The 22336-nt window shown below is 38.2% G+C and overlaps 1 protein-coding gene across 1 annotated transcript in view; it reads right to left on the reverse strand.

Annotated features, from left to right (window-relative positions):
- The window catches only part of LOC144470699 (neural cell adhesion molecule 1), a 199326-nt gene that overhangs the window by 24572 nt on the left and 152418 nt on the right, over nt 1-22336 (reverse strand). Inside the window, exons 5-9 of the mRNA XM_078182157.1 lie at nt 18779-18930; nt 11803-12069; nt 11048-11207; nt 5434-5768; nt 2398-2764 (exon numbers count right to left, since the gene is read on the reverse strand). Of these exons, the coding sequence (XP_078038283.1) occupies nt 2398-2764; nt 5434-5768; nt 11048-11207; nt 11803-12069; nt 18779-18930 (1281 nt within the window). The remainder of the gene's footprint in view (nt 1-2397; nt 2765-5433; nt 5769-11047; nt 11208-11802; nt 12070-18778; nt 18931-22336) is intronic.

Consider the following 22336-nt stretch of genomic DNA (forward strand, 5'->3'; position numbering starts at 1 on the left):
AATTAGAATACCCTTTTTAAATTTTTCCATTACTTAGAATTATAAAAGAAAAGAGAAGCTCTCATTTTGTTACTTGTTTATCCCATTTTATAACGAAAATTTAAAAAATACGTTTTATAAATCTCACCAACTATTTGGTAAATATTCTATGGTCTAGTACAATAGACCTTCTGTCATCTAGAAAAATTCAAACCATTTATTCCAGTTTCGAAAAAGTTATTGAATTTTAAAAAGTGCCAATATTTCGTATTTCTGTTCCCGGCTCCGCCGGATTTAATTTATCCGTGTATCACTAATTTTTGAACACGTCGACCGGAAACCAACCGTGGCGAAAGCACGGAATAAAACCGCCGGAAATTATATAATCGATCAGAAAACGTCGGACGCTTCCTTTCTCCTGCGAAGGAAACACGTGCGAAAGCGGATGAGGATAGAGCCGGTAATTTAATAGTCTCTTAGGTGAATTAGCTTCGACGATTGCAGACGCCGTATTCGAGAATGAAACACGTGATAAAGAAATTGAAGAGCGTATTCTCTGTTCCGAGTATCGGATCGTACGTATACCTAATAGAATATTTGAACAAAGGAGATTCAATGGGCGCGCGCCGCCCGCCGATCGACGGCATAAAAACTGGGCTGGTCTGCGACTCTCTGCCGCGCAGGTCGAAGGAACAAAGAGTTCCGATAACATTCATCAACATAGCCTTTAACGAAGAATAATGATCGGAGGTGTATCCAGTGGGTAAGCTCCGATATTCAATATGGAGACCTGGATTCCTTCTCCAATTATATCTTCCAATTTATTGCTCATCTCAATCAGTATCCGTTTCCTTAATCGGTATCAAGATCGAGAGAGGAAAGAGAGAGAGAGAGAGAGAGAGAGAGAGAGCGACAGAGAGAAGAACAAAGAGAAAGATAGCGAGAGAAAGACTTTCTTTCCATTCTATTCTGTATTTATCAATGCTACCAAGAAGTTTCGTTCGACCCAATTTTTGCCGAGAATTTTTTTCTTTTTTTCGGAGAGTTCCGTCTTCGAGATAATACGAAAACAATCATCGTCGGTAACGAGAAAACTTCATGACACCTTCGCGAAACTCGATAATGCGAATAACTTCGCGCCAGGTCGACCTAACGAATCTCGAAGACGGAGCACGGCATTCAGATAGTTGCTCTTTCGGGCTATTATTTCGCTGTTATTTAACGAGAGCCGACTGAGATCAGGTTTAACATGTGTTCTCATTTATTTCTTCATTTAAGATGCGGAGTTTTAGACGTAGAAAAATTGTCTCGCGATTTATAAGACTTTGTCAATGAGAATAATTAACTTTAAATTAAAAATTAACTCTGATTTAAAAATTAACTTTGATTTAAAAATTAACTTTGATTTAAAAATTAACTTTAATTTAAAGATTAACTTTCATTTTAAAATGAACTTTAATTTTTAAATATTTGCCTGCAAGAACATGGTCATATATGACTGACAATTTTATATTATTTCTCGGAAGAAACCATGTACTAAAATTACTATAGAAACATATTTCTATAAAAAGAAATGTATTTTCAACAATACAAAAATTTATGTTGTCTTTGGCATTGTACAACTGGTATTATATGAGCCGCCTGTTTCGAAAATCACCAAAATTTGTTTCTATTGAAAATTGAGATGTTCAACTGATTGCATTAAAAAAATTAATAAAAAAATATACGTGTAGAATAGTAACGTGTCACGTCGCTTAATTATATCTAAAAGCTAAACTTCCAATTTCTCTTAAAATAACATCAATTATCAAGTAAATAATATACGCGTTACGTTATTATAAATAATCAAAAGGTCGCTTTCAAAACAAACGGCTCGCACTGAAACCTATTTAGCTTAATTCTCGTTCGCGAGATAGTCACTCGCACAAGCCACGTGCGCAGAGGAACACTACGAAAGACAAACAATAATCGAGATCATTTTATCGAAACTACACCGCCGCCTAGAAACACGAGTATCCGCAAATGTTTGGCCCCGAATAACCTCGCGCGTTATCCAACAAACCGGCTAAAATCAACAGCTCCAATTAGGATACACTTAGGAGGAGCGATCATTTCAATCGATTCAATCATTCACCGAAACATTCTCCACGCTAGAATTCGTGCGCCCAAAATATGCGAGTCGTCGAACCCCGGGGGGGGGGGATTGTAAATCTAGTCAGATTTACGCGTTGTAACGTGCTAGTCACGTGGAGTGACACTTCTAACGCCGCGCGGCGACGTTGCCGGACACGTCGGAAATATCCACGGAAATCCATCTAATGACTAGCGCGTCTCTTATCGATAAGCCGATTTAGCATCTGTCAAACTGGCTCCGCTCGCGTGTGCCAGTCATACATATTAGAAAGTCAATGCACTCACCGGTCGTGTACATGGCGACGCCTTTCAGGGTCACCGGCTCGAGGATGGCAGGCTCGCTCCTCCCCTTCGCGTTAATCGCGTAGAGAAAAAGTCGATAGCTTCTTCCCGTGGTCAGGCCGGCCACCTCGAACGTCGGCCCGTTCGGGCTGGCCGGCACCGTTTTGTTCAGCAGTATCGGACCGCCGTCCTCGTCGGCGACCACCTCCAGCTGGTAGCTGAAAATCGGCAGACCGCCGTCGTAACCCTCCAGGCAACGGACCAACAGGCCGGTGCCCGATTTCGCGCCGAGCTCATCCGCGTCCAACGGCGCCGACATCTCCGTCACGGTGCAGTTGTGGAGGGCGTACGGCCGGCCCGCAGCTATCACCTGCGAAATAGAACGTTTATGGTCAAACATCACCTGGTTTTTTTTGTCACTACTGTGCGCGATTATTTCATCGCGGTTTTTACTTTAGAGCTTAATGAAGATGAGCAAGAGAATAACAAGGTATGATGAGAGGGGTTTGAGGATCGAAGACTACCTCTGTCAATTATTCTGGTTCGAAACAATAGGAAGTGGACCCCATCATTAAGAAGCCTATTTTTATCTAGTAATTACATTATATTGACACTTTATCGAACGATCATTCAGCTATAAACATTTCTGTTATTATAGGGCAATTAAATCTCCTAACATTTTTATATTTTCATAACATTGCCATTAAACAATATTTAGTTTATCTATTTTATTTATTTTATTTCTATTTCATTTATTTTATTACTCGTGAAATTTGTATAAATGTATCAAAGGATTGGAGAAAGATTTCCATTAATCTCCCATGAGAAATGATTAATTTTGTTAAAAGAGTGTATCTGTATAAATGTTTATTTATTTATTTATATCTATTTTTACATTCTCTGTTTCGTTCATTTATTTATTTATCTATATCTACTTCTATATTCTCAGTTCCGTTTATTTATTATTGTCAATGATATCCTTGTAATATTTTATATTTGTATTATATTTATCTATTTTTCTTATGATTTATATTTATGATTTCAGCGTGCACATAATTGCGATACTTTTTTCAATACCGCCGCGGAAACATGATTCAGAAAATAAACGAATTATTTTCGTAAACCCTAATAACGTACTGCAAAGTCCAAATTGTCATTAAAAATTAATTTAATACGTATGGTATGAAAATTGAGCCGTAAAAAAAGCTGCACCAAAAGTATAGGATGCGTAAAGTACGCTAACATGTATAACAATATCAAATATTTCGTTGAATCAAAGGGTTACGTACTGTTTATCTGACTACAAATTGAGCAGTTGTAAGTAATCTCATACTTAATCGCATACATTACTGTACGCACATGGTTGGCGCCAGATGTAACTGCGCTTAGATTGAATACATCAATGTAGCTATCACGCGGTATTGTGTTGACTGAATTAATTGATGAAGCTTGATTCATGGGATTGATTGAGGTTGATACGTGTCATTACTGAAACACTTATTAGCATAAATGCCGGGTCTCTTGGCGGAGAACAGGTGGATCTACTACTTAACGTTAATACGTACGTACCCCCTTAAACGAACAAAAATTATGGCAATTACGTAATGTAGATTACAATAAAAAAACGAAATTATAAACAATTATAACCTGGCACTGCAAAGGATACTGAAGAAACTCATAAAGAATAGAAAGAACTTTTATAAACTTTTCCACGCGAAGCAATTTTATAATTTGTAATTTTACTAAAAATTGTTTTAGTCAAAAATACAAACACGTACAACTTATTGAAAATTTTAAGATAATGCATAAGATAAAATGGAATACTATTGCATCACTATCCTCTAAAAATTCATAGCATCGTTTTTAACAAATTAAAAAAATTTATTCTATTCTAAATTACATTCGCGGTCTATATCAAATTAGATGCATTCGATAAAGTGCGCGCGATCGAATTAATTTGATCTCGAACGCTAAATATGCTAGAGCCCCGCGTTTGAACTTTAATTCCGTTTTGCTAGTATTTCCCTGCGAGCACCGCCGCCGTCCCCGTGATATGAGAGTTGAAGCCGCATATCAAGTTTTATTTCCCCCCGGTTCGTTCGTTCAGAAAATATCACTCAAGTTGGCCACGTTCACACCACGGGGCGGCACACAGGCGTGTCACCGTGTAAATGGTGAAATCGTGTTGATGCTCGGAACGTGCTTGTCACTCTCGAGAACTCGGGAGTTGTGTTTTTACATCTTCTCTGTAATAAAAGTTACGCCCGGGAAATGGAAAGGTAAATACACGGTGGCCAAAATATAGAATGAAAATCGTAAGATGCTAATAAAAGAAACTTTCGCCGTTATTAAAACAGTGTTCTGCCAGACTTACTTTATAACTGTGCTTTAAAAAAGTATAGAATTTACTTGTGAAATGAATATTTTGTACTATTTACAGGAATTGTAGAATAACTAATAATAATAATAATAATTATTATTATTATAGTATGAACAATACTGCATTAGATATTACATCATTATCGAAAATAATTGCAATTCTAATTTCACAAATGCTATTAATGGTAACATACATTGGTAACACAACCTTGATATTATTTCACGATACCATTAATTGCTCTAATTGCAATAAATACAGACTGAAAATAATTGAATAGAGAAATGTTAAATATCCAAAATCATCAGACCGATGCAGTCTTCAAGTCTGTAAATATTATTTATTTATTTTTAATATATAATATATATTTTTTATTTAAGCATAATATATATTTTTAATTACATTTTCCGTGGAATTACTAACTTATCCGATCACGTATACCTTACAACAATCCGCCATTTTTGGAACAAATTCGAAAGAGCATTTAAACCGAATTGTCGGGGTAAACCTTGCGGAAGGGTTGAGCACAAGTCGAGCGAAAAATGTGGGGACAGTGTCGTCCAAATAATCGTAGACACTAACGCGCGTTAAAATGGTAAAAGTTGCGAGCGAAGACAGGCGGGCAATGGTAGACCGGCGTGAATTAAGAGTAGCGCATTTACCTGAAACAGGCACGGGGCTCGTTGTTTGCCAACCTGGTTACTCGCCCAGCACGCCACCGTGCCGTAGTCCATTTCCGTTGCGGGCGTATAGTTCAGCTTGGATCCGTGGAATTGTTGGTACTCTTTCAGGCTTTCGGCGACGGACGGTGTCCCGGGCGCCGGCACGTGAGAGTAACGGGAATGAGGGACCTCCACCAGCTCGCCGGAATTATTGAATGTCCAGTGGAAAGTCAACGGCGGCGGATGACTCTCCACGGAGCATACCAGCGATACGGTTTCCTGCTTCAGGGCGCCGACCACCACCTCGCCCCTGCCTTCCTTGCACACCGGGGTATCTGCAATCATCGTATCCCATGATATCAGAATTTCTTTTTTTTTCAGCTACGCGGAACGCCGAGCGACTCGATTTTCTTTTATTCGACGAATTACAAGGAACACGTTTATTGAGATTGGCGAGGATTCTTTCGTTCTCTTCTCTCGGCACGATGACAACGTACAAGAATAAATGTAAGGGTATTATTTCAGGGCAGATGGTTTCGAAGTTAAGTCTTTTAATTTTAGAATTAATGAAAAAGTCGTCGTAGGTGTTTTAATGTTGTGTTCATATATTTAGAGTATACAGTGAAGGGAAACTTTTAAAATGGTATGACTTTTTTAAAGCTGGTCCATGTGACTTGAATTTTTCTGTAATTTTTAGAGGAAGTAGTTTTTTAATTTTTATGTTATTTGGAATAAAAATGGTGTTTACAAACTGTGGTAAAAATGTATTTGGTATTTTTTGATATTTTATATGCACGTTGAATATTTCATTGAAATAGCTGTAAACAATTAAAGATCATGAAAATCATTGTTTTTTGAACAAATTCAGCCAAAAATAGATAATTTTTACACACATTTTAATTTTATTTTTTGTTTCAGTGACTATTTCTTGACTATGTATTAACTGATTTCAAACAAATTTTCAAAATGCGTATAAGTTCCGAAAGCATTTTTTAAATATTCATTATAAGCTCAGATAAAAAGTGAAAAAACGACAATATTTTAATATCCTTTTTATTCAAAGTAATAGCAAAATTAAAATAAAATTATTACAGTTATTATACAATGAACCAGTCCAGAACCAGTTCACAATTGCAAGTTTACGATTTCCTATCTATGACAGCATGCACTGAAATATGTCTGACCACAACCAGTACATACTACTTACAGCAACCACTGAAAATCATATTTAAAATAGCTCTATCAAAGAAAAAAAAATTTAGTGACAGTAAATAAACTACTAAAATGAAAACCAAAGACAAAAATTCTGAACACGTTTTACCGATACAATTAACATCGTGATATCTTAACTAGAACGGTTTATTTAACCGAATATTGATCTTCATTCGTTCAGTGTTTTCTCAAACTTTTTCACAAACTTCGCAGAGAACTTCGCGAAGCGATCAAAGAATTGAAATAATTTATATGGTATTTTAAGAACTTCCAATTAATTTTACCGTATAGTAAAATGAATTTAAATAAATAATTTAATACGTGCTGTTTAATGAATATAACGTTAATAATACCACATTGCTTAACACTTTACCTATGAATTGGCATTTTCTTTCGATTCGTAGCCTGTGAATTGGTTATCATAGCAATTTTGTATTTGTTATTGAGGTAACATTGTTGTATTGTACTACTGTAAATTTCAATATTAATATATAATTTTATAAATATAATACACCTTTCGCGATGAATAAAATGAATAAAATAAAAGCAAAATAACTAAAATACCTGAGATAAATAAACATCGTTTAATGTCAATAAAAACTTCAGTAGATTAATTACCCAATAATAACAAGTGTCTACGGTCAAACGACCAGTCAGCAAAGTGTTAAGAGACAGTAGCTTCGTACGTCACACTAGGCCATACAGGATCGGAAAATATTTAATTTCATTACGGCCGGGCATCTGCGGCACAACATTTATACGACGCGCATTACCCATTCCGCGCGGCGAAATGAAATTTTCGACCCGACGCCGAAATTAGTTCCGTAAACGGAAGCGGCGGGCGCGGGAATCACGATTTCTGTGGAAACTGAACCGGCGCTGCGGAGTGGTGGGGGAGGGTAGTTGGTGCCGCAGAAATTGGCTTAATGCGATCCGGCGTCGTAAAACGGAAGAAGAAGGTTGACACCGTTCAACGCGCCGCGGGTACGTTCTATCGATCGTCTAATAGGAAATTCTCCTGACAGGCGGTATTTGCAGCGGGGGCCGAGAGCATACGGAAATTCCAAATGGCACGAGAGATGATTTACGGCGCGGGAAGCAAGGGATCACGGAACAGCTCCGCTTCAATCTGATGCGTTTGATGCACTACCGAATTAATTAGTAATACGAGAAGTCAGCGATACCGGGGACCTCGTGTCGGCAGACATCGACGTATCGCCGAGAGGACCCGGCCCCCGAGCCCCGTCGATCGGAAAATCCAGTACATTGTCGGAATATTCATTAGTACGCGACACGCGGGCCGTTCTGGTTGCCGCTGCGCGGGACCGCGCGAAAGTGTCGTTCGGCGATTTTCAACCTCCCCCGGTGTCGATCATCGAAATTTTCCGCGGCGGCCAATAAAACGCGGATCGAAGACGACTGATTTCTAATTTCGTGTCGCCGATGTTTGACACGTTCTATGGCGAGCTATTTTTACTATAGTCATTTGTTATTTCACTAAAACTTGCAGTATTATCTGTAATTATTAATAATCGTATGTAATTATAAAACAAATTTATTACGATCCATTCTTGTGGTGGAAATTAATTCTTTAATTCTAGATTTGTTAGAAACTATTTTTTAGCCTACTAAATAAACGTCCAAACATGTACTATCGGCGGAATGTGTTAACAAATGTTACTGAATATTTGTTTACCTAAATTTTTCGTTGCTTTATTATACACATTGAACATTATTTAATTTCCACCAGGGAGTGATAAAACCATAATCGAATGTCAACGATGCAAAGCCTAGTATGTTTAACCCCTTAATTTTACTTTTTATAGTTAATTAACTTAATCTCTTAGTTTTCTTAAAATTATGATTATTTTAAGTGTAAAGAAAATGACAATACTGTTCTCTATTATAAAAATTCATCCCTGAAAAAAAGCCTCATCGAATGAAATGTAATGGATGATAAATAAAAAAGAAATTTATATAGATTGAAATCAAATATACATTAAATAACTGAAATAGATTGTTCCCTACTATATAAATTCATCCTCGAAAAAGTTAATAATTCAAATCAACACTATTAGTATATTTAAATTACAATGTCAAGACTCTGTTCTCAATGAATTAAAGCAAACCAACGCGTACCAGCAACGTCTTGTGAAATATTCAACCTTGGTTAATTTAATCTGCTTAAGTTACGGCTTTTATAATCCGTTGCATGTAGAGGCACAGTATACCCGAAGTTTAGATTGTTGGTTTCGTTACGCTTTAAATATTTGCATGTGCCACAAATATACGTACAATCTACAATTCAAAATTAAATTTACTTAGCCCATGTATTATTCATAAATACGCAGTTTGTTCACCGAGAATACATGTCGCGATACCGTCACATTATTGAACGCGATCAGTCGTTTCGACATCAATGGAATGAAAAAACACATAAATTAGTGAAGCAATAATATTTCGCAGCTCTCATTCGATTACAACAACGACATTATCATTAAAAATACGTTTATAGGTAGTATTATTAAATTATTAAAATTACATTTATATGTAATGTCATTATGTTATTAAAATTACGTTTATATGTAATATTATTAAATTATTAAAATTACATTTGTATGTAACATTATTAAATTATTAAAATAACATTTATATGTAATATTATTAAATTACTACAATTACATTATATATTATTAAAATTACATTTTTATAATCCACGTACCAGTGAAAATGAATTCCTAATAAATTGATTGCTGTTCGATACTCCACTTAAGACCACTGGTTGCAAATGCATTAAATTTCATAGTTAATTAACGGAAATTCAATCATGTTGCATCGCATTTCAGATGATCGTGAAAGCTGTTAGCGTATTTCTGTATAATTATTGGATGTTCGAGTCATGTTACCGCGAGGATGTTTCCTCGCCCAAGAGCAGAAATAATTGTTTAGATGTCGTTTGTGGTGGTAGGAGCAATCTTTGGAAGTCTCGAATGCCTCGGTGACTCGGCCGGGGGATCAGTGTCAGTGTAGCGCGAAGGATGCGGGAGTTAAAACATTAGGATGGTTTCGCGGTTCCCATTAGTTTAGCGCATCTCCGGCCTTTCCCCCTCTCTCTCTCTCTCTCTCTCTCTCTCTCTCTACCAGCTTAGCACATTGCCAGGCTGCGTTCACCTACACATGAATATTCAGCTTACGCTTTACATACATTGAATATGCATCGGAGTCCTTCCTTCCCTCTTAGGTCATTTACAAGATGCAGATACGCCGGGCTACCCACCAGAGGAGTACTAACCATTCTAATAGAATAACTCGTGCTGTATGTTTTACAGAAAACTATCCGTCCTATCCCCCTCGTCCACCGGGTCCCTGCCCCTGCCCCTGCCCCCTCCCCTCTCACCAGCCAGTTCCCTGCCGATTCCACGGGCAAAGCGGCCAAAGCACCCTTCATGTCCAATTCCCGGTACGCGCACTCGGCTGCTACTTGCCATCGATTAAGTAATTATCGGGGGGTCTCGAGGTGAGAGCAGGCAAATTAGAGAATTGGCTCAGGAATATCAACCCCGGTGCTGCGATTCTATTCGCGGCTCTTCCGTCGGGCTTATGATTAACGAACGCCGGAATAAACGAGCGAGCGCGATCGATCGCGCGACTTCGCGATCCTCCGGTCGTCGCCGGTTATCTCGATCGGTTGAAAAGAAAGATGGAAACGATACTTTTCTTTTTAGCATTGCCTATGATTGGATGGATTAGGATCTATATTTTCTAACCTCATTAATTTTTTTTATTACGATATTTCCTGCTACTATAATTTTCTTTTCATATTTTATGTAAATTTCTTGATATATGTTCTACCCTTATGATTTAGAAAAGACAATCGATCGTCATAGTTATTAACCATATATGACACCTAAGACACCTTGTGTGGTTAAAACGGAATGCATTTTTCAAATTAATAAAAAATTCAGCAAATTTGCTCCTCGTCCATTATTTTGAACGCTACTCAGAGTTTGAGCGTAGCCCCCTACTTTCGTCGCGTTCCGGGCGATGCGGATACCACGTGGTAGTAGGTTGAGAATTCTCGCGCCCTTATTGGTTACTAATTTTTCTTTAATAACTTGTAAACAAAGCCGCGGATCGCATTTTCGCTAAGGAAAAAATTGCTGCAAATAACCTCAGGATAATTTTGGTACCCCCTGTACATATATATCCTACTATTATATGCATATATATATATAACATTATTATACCTACTAACATATATAGTAAGATTATATCTATAATTACTACTATATATTATATTATGATATATGGCTTACTATATCTTGCTATACAAAAAAAATTGTTAAAACCATATCGAGATGCAATCGCATACAAAAATACGATGTACGGTCTGCGTACTCACACATTATTCGAAGAGCCACAGGATTACTGTCCGTCTTCCCCTCACTGTTCGCAGCAAGACAAGTATAATCACCGGCGGAGTACCGGGTTATGCCCTGGAGAACCAAAGAGTAATCGCTTAGCACTATACCCGCGGTCGCATTATTCTTCAGCTCTTTTCCCTGGAACAAACAGTGCCATTTTACGATACGGGTCGGTTTTTTTTTCCTCATCCACAGGTGGGGAATGTTTGACGTAACCCTCGAACAAGGAAATCAGCCTAAGTGCCCTTTCAAATCACTTCGAGGGATTTTTCAACACAAACATTTCATAAAAATTGTACTCTTAGATAGAAAAACAGTAAATATTGTTTAATCGTACGTATAGTATATAAATATTTTAGAGGATACCTCAATAAAATTATAATGAAATTTTATTTCTTTTTGGTTTATAAAAGTTAATTATTTAGGATGTATAAACAGGTTGAAATACTTCAATGAAATTGTAATGAAATTCGTCTTTTTTTTAATTGATTAGAATTAATTATTCAGAATGCACAATTACGTTACAATTTTCATTTTTTTTAATTCTATGAAAAGGTAATTTGCTATGGTGTCTGTACTGTTTTTAAGATAAATGGGTATCGTTTATTTATAGAAAGTTGAATGAGACCGGTTAAAGAGACACATTCAATATTTGTAGAAATCGTCTATTTGTAGAAAGCAACAGAAACGAAGAGTTGCGATTAATGCACGAAAAGTTATTCAGAGAGCTTACATCCTTGAACCAGGCGAGTTTGTAGGCCTTCGGATTGGCTCTGACCGAACAATCGAAGTACACGTCGTCGCCCTCTTTGATATCATCTGGATTCAAGGTCTCGCCCATCTTGAGAGTCACAAGCGGCTGATACTGCACGTCCAGCTTCCATTTGTCCTCCAATGCACTGTCCGGGAGGGCAGGATTCTCGGCACGACACGTCAGATACTTGCCATTGTCTTCGATGCTTGGCACAAAGCTCAGGATGCTCAGATTGTTTTCCGCGTACTGCCAATAACATACGACCTCGATATTAATTATTAGTCAACAACAGTTTCACGCGTTCACTGCAACTTCAGCAAATTTGCAATGTTCCATGGTAAAACGTTATTTAGAATTTAGGTTATTCGTAGCCGAGGTTATTCTATTAATATTTCGGTTAATCAATGTATGACAGTATGTAAAAAACATTAGAAAAGGTGAAACATTATATAAAAATAAAAATCTCGTATTCAGAAATTATTTTAGAAAAATCAAAGTGAAGGAAACATTTATTCCGCCGATTAAATAATAAAGGTAAATTAGAAACGTCGCTAATATTTATTAACATCATGACACGTGTCCATTGTTAAACTTTATCGAGATCCTTATTTTGCATATATATAATTCAGAAAAATATGTATCGAAAATTATTTATCTTCACAGTTTCAAAACGTTCAAAGATCATTGCCACTTGAAAATAATTGTTTCATTATTCTAAAAAAGTAATCCGATGCTTGTTAGTAATTTAACTATAATTAATGAGTTTTGCCAAGACAATTTTAATAGATTCTGAATTGGGAAGCTAGCACGCGCAATTCGGCTTTATCACCTGCCTACCGCTAACGAACAAATATTATATATATGACTTTCGTGTATGAGTTAAGTTGCTAACTAACACATAACGAACCGCGTCGCTAGCGCATTATAGCGGGAATTCATATGGGTACTCGCTCTCGCGAATGTACACTACACAGTGACCATCCGCGGCGAAAGGCTTAATGACTAGTTACGCGCTAAATGGAGTTCTACCGCCGGCGAATTCAAATTATTCGAGATTGAATTGAAACGCCTACCTCCGGGAAAGATTCGCGTCGAGATTAAATTTTTGCAATACTCGACAGTTCCCGGTACATAACAACCTAATCCGAAGTTTAACATCGGATAATCCATTATTTGCTGCGAGTAGATTAAACTATCGCGCCCGTTAAAACTCTGTAATAAACCAATGAACCGCTTTTTACGTTTGCTTTAATTCGAAGCACCATGAATTTCAGATAACGATTAACAAAAAAAGAAGTTGTTTTTTAATCATGTCCCGGTTCATTAAACTTACACTGTCGCGGATAAAAGCAGCACTAAAAGCCGAGTGTAATAATTTAAAACTTAAAGGATCGCAAATTTTATTAGTCGTGGCGTAAAACTGAATCCTTACCGTACAGCATGTCATAAATGCATAATACAATGTCGAGATGCCACGAGAGATTATACCTCGACTGCAAGTGCCGTTTACGCTATTAAACTTTAATATTTTTCGTTCGCAGCTGCACGGTGGGGGGAAGTGGAATAAATCTGCGGGAAAGGTAATGGCAAGAACGGAGCGGTCATTTAATTCAATCGCAAAGAATTCAATTATGAGATACGTAAGATTGCGGTTCTTCGAAGTGCAAGAACAAATACCGCGGTTAGCTGGTGGATTTAACCACGAAACCGATTTACTGTCACGCAACCCATATTTCGCGAGATAATAGATTACGGTTATCAACACGTGCGGTTCAAACTCCGCGTGTGTCAGTAGCACCAGGCCAGTTACGCGCCAGTTAACAAAAATCGTCTGCTATTCTGTTGTTAGTTTTTTATCGAATATCAAATTGCGGTATTAGAATCGCTGTTACTAATTTATGAAGGAGTCGATGGTTCTCGTAATCGACGCCGAACGGGATGATTCCGTAGCGGAGGAACGGGTGGCATGTGTCGACAAATTAGGCACACAACACAAACGGGGTGAACGATCTATAATGAGACTGACGTAGGCGGGCTGCGAGGGGGAGCGATGCACACGCACGTGTTACAAGATCCAGACAGAAGTGGCAGTACTCGAATTTTACCTCGAATTTCCGCGATTGACCGAATTGTTTAACGATCAATAAACAAAGCGTTCGTCTATCAATTCTTTAATATTAATTCTGTGCTTTTTACAAATCGCTAAAATGAAAGCGAAATAAGTGTAATCAATAAATAAATTTTCTATTTCATTTTTACGTATAGATAAAATTTGTCAAAGATCCTTGAAACAATAATGTATAATTTTAACAGCGAAACGGCACGACGAATATAATTAAAAAATGTATTAATAGTATGTTGCTTCCTCAATTGCAGAACGTTCCATCGAAATCAAAATGTCCCCCTCACTCAACGTAACGCAAGGTAAACAAGCTGCGAGCTCAATATCGTCGAAACAACCCCTTCCTCCGTCCCCTTCAAGAACGCAGAAAAATGCGAACCACCAATGGCTGAACACCGAGGTGGCTGCGCGCATGGCGCATTTATCAAGCGGCCTCTTACGATTTCAATAATCGAAATTCGAATTGTTTCGAGATTACCGTCTCGAAAATTCAATCGAACGTGTCGAGGTGTGGAGAAGCGAGAGAGAGCGAGAGCGAGAGAGAGAGAGAGAGAGAGAGGAATCGATTTCGCCTCCCGTTATCCCGGTTACGAAACGAAGCGAAACTACCTCAACAATTTGTCATGCGTTTAATATGAAAATCAATTCGGCGGTCGTACGCATTGCTACAGAGAAGAGAGATGAGAAAATAAAGGGACCGAACGAGATTAACGATTTTTCGAGATTTATGATGCAGCGGCGCGGAATTGAGGAAAATGGAGGGCGGCAGGGGCGGGGGCGGTGTAGCAGGCAGAGAGAGCGTCGAGCTCGGTCGCCGACTATCTCCCCGCCAACCCACCGCCCCGCTCTCGCCCACGGCCGCCGAAACACCCCTCCTCGCGGGTAGCTTTCTGTTTCTCTTTATCTCGATCTCTAACCTTCCGTTTTCCACGATGTCATTTTAATGACAGCGCCACCAGGCATACATATCGACGGGCGGTGGGGGACGAGAGGCAAAAAAAAAAGAAAAAGAAAAAAGAAAAAAAAAAGCCCACGTATCCACATCAGTATCGCGAATACCATGAATGGAACTAACGGTTCGTCAGGATGAATGTCGCATCATGAATCCCTCCTCGACTTTCCCCGCTCGCAACGGCGCGCCGCGTCGCCGTCTTTTTCCCTCTTCGTCCCGCGGCTCTTTGATTTTCGACGTTCCTCCTCTGTCGCCCGCGACTTTCGTCTCCCTCGCCCACGGACCGCCTCTTTCTCCCTCATTTCACTCTCCTCCTCCTACTCCTTTCTCTCTCACTCTCTCTCTCTCTCTCTCTCCACCTCCCCCCCCTCGTCGTGCACGCCACGGCCAAGCTTCACTGCATACCGCTTTCGGTTCGCTTCGTTGGGACGCGATCGAATTTCCCGATAAAGCTCTTCGGACAGTCCAACAGTACCGTCAATATATCCTGCTGGGAGATTGTATACGGAGCACCGTCACGATTACGCCGCTGGAAATGTGTGTCTCTCTCTGTGCGTGTATGTGTGTGCGTGCGCGCGTGTGTGTGCACAGGCCGAAAGTTAGCCACGCAGAAATTGCGGGGCCCTCCCCTACCGAGAAGCGGAATGCAAAATAAATCAAATCGAGTGTACGCGGGGCTCTCTTCGCGATGCCACGGCTATTTATAATACCTTCGGGCGAACAGCGCGCGCACTTCGCCCCTGTTTATCATCCCTTCTTTTCAACGGCCGCCGAATTGACGGGCGACGCGAGATCCGCGGAACGTACGGACGATTACGCGTGCTCCCTTTTGTCGCCTAGGACGTACGCGGTTTTGGATCGTCGGGCACTCGTTCTCCTTTGTTCGATTCGTAATAAATAAGGAAGTTACGGTGAGATGATCTGGTTTATTGCTTGATTTTTCCGTTGTTATACCATGTATGTGAAATTATTTGTTCCTTTTATCGATGTTGTAAATAATAATAGTAAATGTGTAAGTGAATAATAGATGGAATAAAAATAAAAATATAGTATGTGTAATAGATAAAATAAAAATAAAAATAAAAATATAGTATGTATAATAGATAAAATAAAAATAAAAATATTGTATATATAATAATAAATTAAAAATAAAACTACATAGTAGGTACTTTGAAGCATACGAATTTCAAAGAAAACAAAAATTCTAGTTACACAGAATTTTTTAATTACAAAACAATGGAGAAAACATTCGTTTCGAATATTGTTTAACATACAAAAAGAATAATAACGTTTTAACGAGTCCAAAATAATTTAAAGGAATTTATAATATATTTTACCATTTTTAATAACTTGCATGGTAGCATGCGTACAACCCCACTTTAAAATTAGTATAAAACATCAAATAACATATCTTTTCTTATTATAAAATAGTCATAATAAATATTAAGAAACTTACTGATGCAGTTTGATTTCTATAAATTGTATAAATAAATATGCATAGCATCGCCAACTGAATGAAAAAGCTTTCAATCAAATATTAAGCTATACAACTATAACTCTCTTCAACTTTCCCAAGTGGGTTAAAATACATCCCACCGTGCATAAAAAGTTAAGCAAAAGATGCGACAGTTTTCAACCCACCTAGCTCCAAACGGTTAACAAAGTGTCGCCCCCTCTCCACGCTGCAACGTTCTGTTAAAATCTTCTTAAGCGTGCGCGAAATATTTTCCATTCGTAAACTCGCATCCCTCTCCCTCCACTTTAACGTCATATCCTCGTTAAATTCCGTAACACGCGAACGTAGGAACTGATTCCGGTATCTCTCCGCCACCAAAAAGTTCCAACGGCCCCCGAAATAAACGATACGAAACTATTAGCCACACATTCTAAATTTCCTCCTCTCCCTCCTACCCCCTCCCCCTCGCGATACGGAACAAGTAAATGCCCCACCGTCGAAAATTAATGGATACCCGATAATCGAGTTTCATTGTTTCCGGCTTTTCCTTGCCACCGCGGCCGATTCAAAAGCATATAGATAAGGAGAGAAAACGGGGATATGGGGAGCGCGGGATTTGTTTTTTTTTCTTCTTTCTTCGCGCCGCGCAGCGATTACGAAGACAAAGTAAACCGGCGACTGGAACGAACGGCCCGGGGAAAACCCGTTCACCGATATAACAGCAGAAAAAGCACGGTCCGCCAGAAAGGAAAGATAGGTCTTCCGCAATTTATCGGGGCATCGTGTAAGGGGACGACGGCCGACGGGGGGTGTGTTCCGTGGATTCGTCAAGGAACCCCTTTCTCCGTCAGCTGAAAAGAAAGTGTCGGGTTGATGGGATCGGGGCTGTAGGGGTTGGGACGCCGTAGCAGAATCTAGCTGACTGCGAGCACAATTAACTGGCTGCATGGGCTCGCTGTAATTAACCGATGAATCGACGTCGGCTGCAGTGAATTCGCGCGGCAACCACTTCGTGGGACTTCCTTGAATTTTCTTAAATACGTGTCAACGCCTTTACCATCGGAGAAACTATTGATAAAGTTTCTCAATTATTCTACTAAAAAGGAATGTCGGCAATATCCTTTTCAATAATAATTTTCAAAAATAGCCAATGAAAATTGTTATCGTTGAATTCATGAAGAAACTAATGGCTTTAAAGTAACAACAGTTCAGTTGTATAATTCTTTTGCATACTAATACACTGTCCACTGCTTAATTAAAGTCCCACGGGACGACATGAGTGAAGGAAGGGTCGAAGAATAAAATATTGTCATTCTGCTAATTATGTTTAACGACTAGAGAATGTATCCTAGACGAAAATTAGAAATATTAAATTACAGACATCGTTGAAAAGATCGCGAGTGTCAAACTAATAATGAATAATTATTAACTGAATGGAGAACAAAACACATTTCAGCGTCCATCTCGCGATCATGGCACCTTCGCGTTTTTGATATATTTTTTTTTCGGGAAAACGTTCGATGCTTCGATGGAACCGTCATTAACGGCACACCCTATATATTCTTTCGCCGTTGGTCAATATTTAGCGAGTCCGTGCCCACAGAATTCTGACATGGTTTGTTAAAAGCGTTCGGTCGTTATATTACACCGTGCCACACTATATTCGCTTCAACGACGTCTTATTGTTATGATCAGACCGCCGATGCTCATGCAAATCCCCATTTTTATGGACAGATACAGTGGAAACGGGGAAACGGAGTAGAATTTTTATATTTGCCGGATCGACGAAACTTTAAACTTTATTGCTTTCTGACATCTTTAGACCGTCGTTGCGGAAGATACGTAATCCAGTTACGACACTTAAATCAACGCGATATTTCGCTAGAAATAAGCGATAATAGTAATAATTAATACTAAATAATAATTCGACACAGTGTGTCCAAGATTTCATTGAACAATACTTAAATGAAAGACATATAGTATAAAATAAAATTCACTAATATAATAAAATAAGTTATACAATAAAATCAAATTGATTTTTATAATAAAATAAAGTCTACAATGAAATCAAATTGATTTACTTTCCAAAAGAACGATAATCTTGTGTAAACGATTGATAGATTAAATATTGAGACTTTCAGTAACAAATGACTGATATTAAAATTTTTAATATATCTTGTCCGTTAATGGCATGACGAAATCAATCCTAAAACTTAAAATACTCAACAATACAATTTCAAACCCTGCTTTCGTGGCATACGATCGTTGAAACTGTTTTAATTTTCTGCAAGAAATGCTTAGACATAACCTTAACAGCTTGCTATAGTCTACCGATTAGGCGAGGCAAAGCGACACGTCGGGCTGTTCGTGTCGCAATAGCGTTTACAAAAATGAAATGGCTTTCGGCCATATTGGCGTGACTTACATTCTTTACCATCGTCTTAATCTGTTTGTTCGCCTTCCACCATGTAATTTCCGCATTCGGCCTGGAACCATTTGTCCAGCACTCCACGTCGTAGTTCTTGTCAGCGGAAACTCGAGACTCCTTCGTCAAAATCTGTACGACCAGTGGCTTCACTGGAAAAAGAAACGGATCGTGTTCCGTATAAGTTTGATAAGAAACAACAAGCAGCAGGGGCAACGGTCTTCCCGCCGACAGCTGCAACTTCCTCAATTATCTGTTTTTGTGTATACAACCACGCCGCCGTTCTCGTTACCTTCTTCTCGCAGAAACGTTCTGTTTTACTTCTGCCGGATAATTATTGCTCGGTCAACGGTAAGCACAAATCGTCAATTACACTGTCATACTACGTATGGACGATAAAAGTTATCGAAACTAGCAGGCGCAATTTCATCTACGAAATTTTGAAACTGCAGCAGATGACACGTTAACCCTTAGAGTACGAAGTGGGATAACTTAGCGTTCCTCCCCTAAAAGAAAAACTTACTTTACAGTTATAAATAAATTAATAATAGAATACCAGTAATAAGTTTTTATACTGGATTTAAAATAGACCTCGACTACCTCAAGGAAAAAAGAGAGAAAGAAATTATTTACGATGTTATTAAAGAAAACTAATCTTGGGGGATTTAAAGTCCCCCACTCCGTACTCTAAGGGTTAATATCGCGCAAACAGTTTCTAGTAATGTTGTAAGCGCGAGCGCCTTGATATCAGAATTTGTAAGACATTTAATTTACCAAGTTTCTTACGTTCTCGCGCGAGAAGGGACGCGGAACGGTTCCGTCGCGACCCGGCAAGCGTAGAAACGACAAAGAGAGGCATCCCGCCGTTGCGTCGCGTCAGAGACAGTAAAATAATTCGGTGCGAGGAACTGTAAAGACGCGAGGGGTTGGCGCGGGACGGCTTGTGTATTAAAATCTCCTAAGAATTCCTAACTTGTCGTAGATCGTTATAGAGCGCATTATATGCCCAACTTTCACCTACTTACAAAAACAAATTTTCCCTCTGAACAACTTAACTTTAACTAACTTATGTGAGCACCGCCACTTCCGAACTTATCCTCTTTACTCCGCAGTTCGTGAAAACTGCAAATTATTCCGGCGGAGCTTCGCCCCGTTTTCGTCGTCCGGATAAAACGGCCTGGACTTTCGGGTGTCTATGAGACGGGAATGTCTAATTTCCCGAAGAACGAACATTGGCAGAGAGCGTTTACCGAGTTGCCACCGAGCTGTTGTACGGAATGGTCTATTGACGGGTTCCTGATTATACCGGGCTGTACGTGTGACAACTGTGCAAAGATTATAAGTAGAGAGGTGCTTTATATGAGATCCAGTTTTTAAAATCACAATTTTGTATTAAAAGCATTTTTATTAAAAAAATTTTTATTAAGAGAAAAGTAAAAATATTAAAATAGATATTAAATAGATTTGAATCCATTTATAGGGTGATCCATTTAAATCGATCCAGTCAAATATCTTCGAATCCGTCGATGATACTAAAAACTGTTCCCAAAGTTGATTTTAAAGAACATATAATTTGATACCAATAAAACTTTAATAAGGCATTCTTTTTAAACAGAATAATATATTTTTTATAATATCAACCTATATTACATTTTACTTGATTTTATCTTCAATCTGGGAGCATTACCATTGATTAAATATTTTTCAATTATATAGTATTAAAATCGTACTATTTTTCTTGAATAAAATACTAAAGAAAAATGATTTGTTTTAAAAATATCATATATGAAAGAAGTTCGAATTTTTCTATGGTTGCTATTAAAAATAATGAAATTAATTCAATATTCCAGAAGAGATTTTTATGATAGAATATTTTCTAACGAATTAGACTAATTGCTTTTTAAATCATGCATCTCACGTATTTCTAAATTAATTGCAATTGTTTCTCGAAAATAATCAATTGATGTTTCGACTGGAAAAATACCTGTTCTTCTCCATCGAGCATGACTCTGTATACTGTAATTACTTCAACCACTTTTAACACAATACTGCATAGCGAGCGACGGAGAATATTGAATTTCCTATTAATGTCATCGCTTGTACGTTGCCTACGGAAATTCATAGGTTCGAACGTATACATCTGTCATGGTCAATACATATATCTGGTACCTGTCCGTATCCATCGGCTATAAATCTTGGAACGTCTATTGATTGCAATTATTGCGTGCAATATTGGATTGCCTTAATCACATAGAATAAGGCATGCTATCATGATCTAAGATCAATTGACCGATAGTTGCTATTAATTCGACATTACCACGAGTCGTTTCACCTAAATCACCGTGGACATCTAACTTAGGTGAAACAAGTAAAAATTTTCAAAGCGAGTCTGTAGATTAAAATTAATTTACCAATAGATGTTAAATTGGTATAATGATACAAAATTGATAAGACGGAACGATAAGTGACTGAATAAGATTAATAAAGCTAATAAGACAACGTTAATGCTTTTCTTAAAAATTAAAACTTCAAATGAGATAACAAGTTTTGATATAGATTATTCGAGTTTCTTGCAATTAACCCTTTCGCTACGGAACGCATTGCTGAGTAGTTGACACTGAAGTATGGAATGCTACGAAGTAGTAGAAGTTTCTTTAAATTTTACAATGACATTTATTATAATCATAATTTACTTTTTTAAATATTGTAGTCAACTGTTTGTTGATTAACAAAAATATCTTATGTAAATTATGAAATGAAAGTGTACATGGTATATATGGCATGAATGATCAGTTTTCGAGGACGTATATACATCTACGCCCCTCAAAGCGAAAGGGTTAATAAACGCAAACACGTGCAAATTGACACAAAGGGCAGATGCGACACACTAATCGATCAATACCTTGACAGGATGTACAACGACTACTAATTTTACACAGAAACTGGTGCGACAGACTGTACAATATCATTTCCGAAGTATCCATTTTAAATCTTCTTTATAAAAACTGATCGAGAAAAAGTTAACGTTAGATTACCTTTCGGTTATTTCGCCGAGGCTGGATATATTACACGCGCATTGGAGTGAAGTTCAGCGAGCTTCGCATTTCCAATTAAAACTTCATAAAGCTTTATAAAGCTTTTTTTTTACAACGCTTGAGAACCGCATTAAAAGATCCCGAGCAAATAGCCATCTTTGCTTTTATTTCCGGTAACCATCCTCTTTTCTGTTTTCGCGCAGCTTCGCTCCCTTCTGGTCGCTAATCCAGATAATTTCCCAGAGCTCCCTGCGTGTCCGAAGTTAAATTTCACGCGTCAGTAGAAGACTTCGCGCGGCGAACTATAAATTCTGGCGCGGGTATCGCGTTCCTCGAAAAACTGCGTCCGTCGTGGCCAAGAGAATCTATGTTTCATAGAATACGAGTCACGTGGGCGCGGTCACTCGCTGATATTTTTTCATTTTGAGACCTCGAAATTCACGCCTTCGCGAATCGAAAGCGGAAAACGACAAGCGCGATAAGTTATTCCTTGAATTTTAAATAGTATACATATATTGGGTTG

The sequence above is a fragment of the Augochlora pura genome, chromosome 1, assembly GCF_028453695.1.
Source record: "Augochlora pura isolate Apur16 chromosome 1, APUR_v2.2.1, whole genome shotgun sequence".
NCBI lineage: Eukaryota > Metazoa > Arthropoda > Insecta > Hymenoptera > Halictidae > Augochlora > Augochlora pura.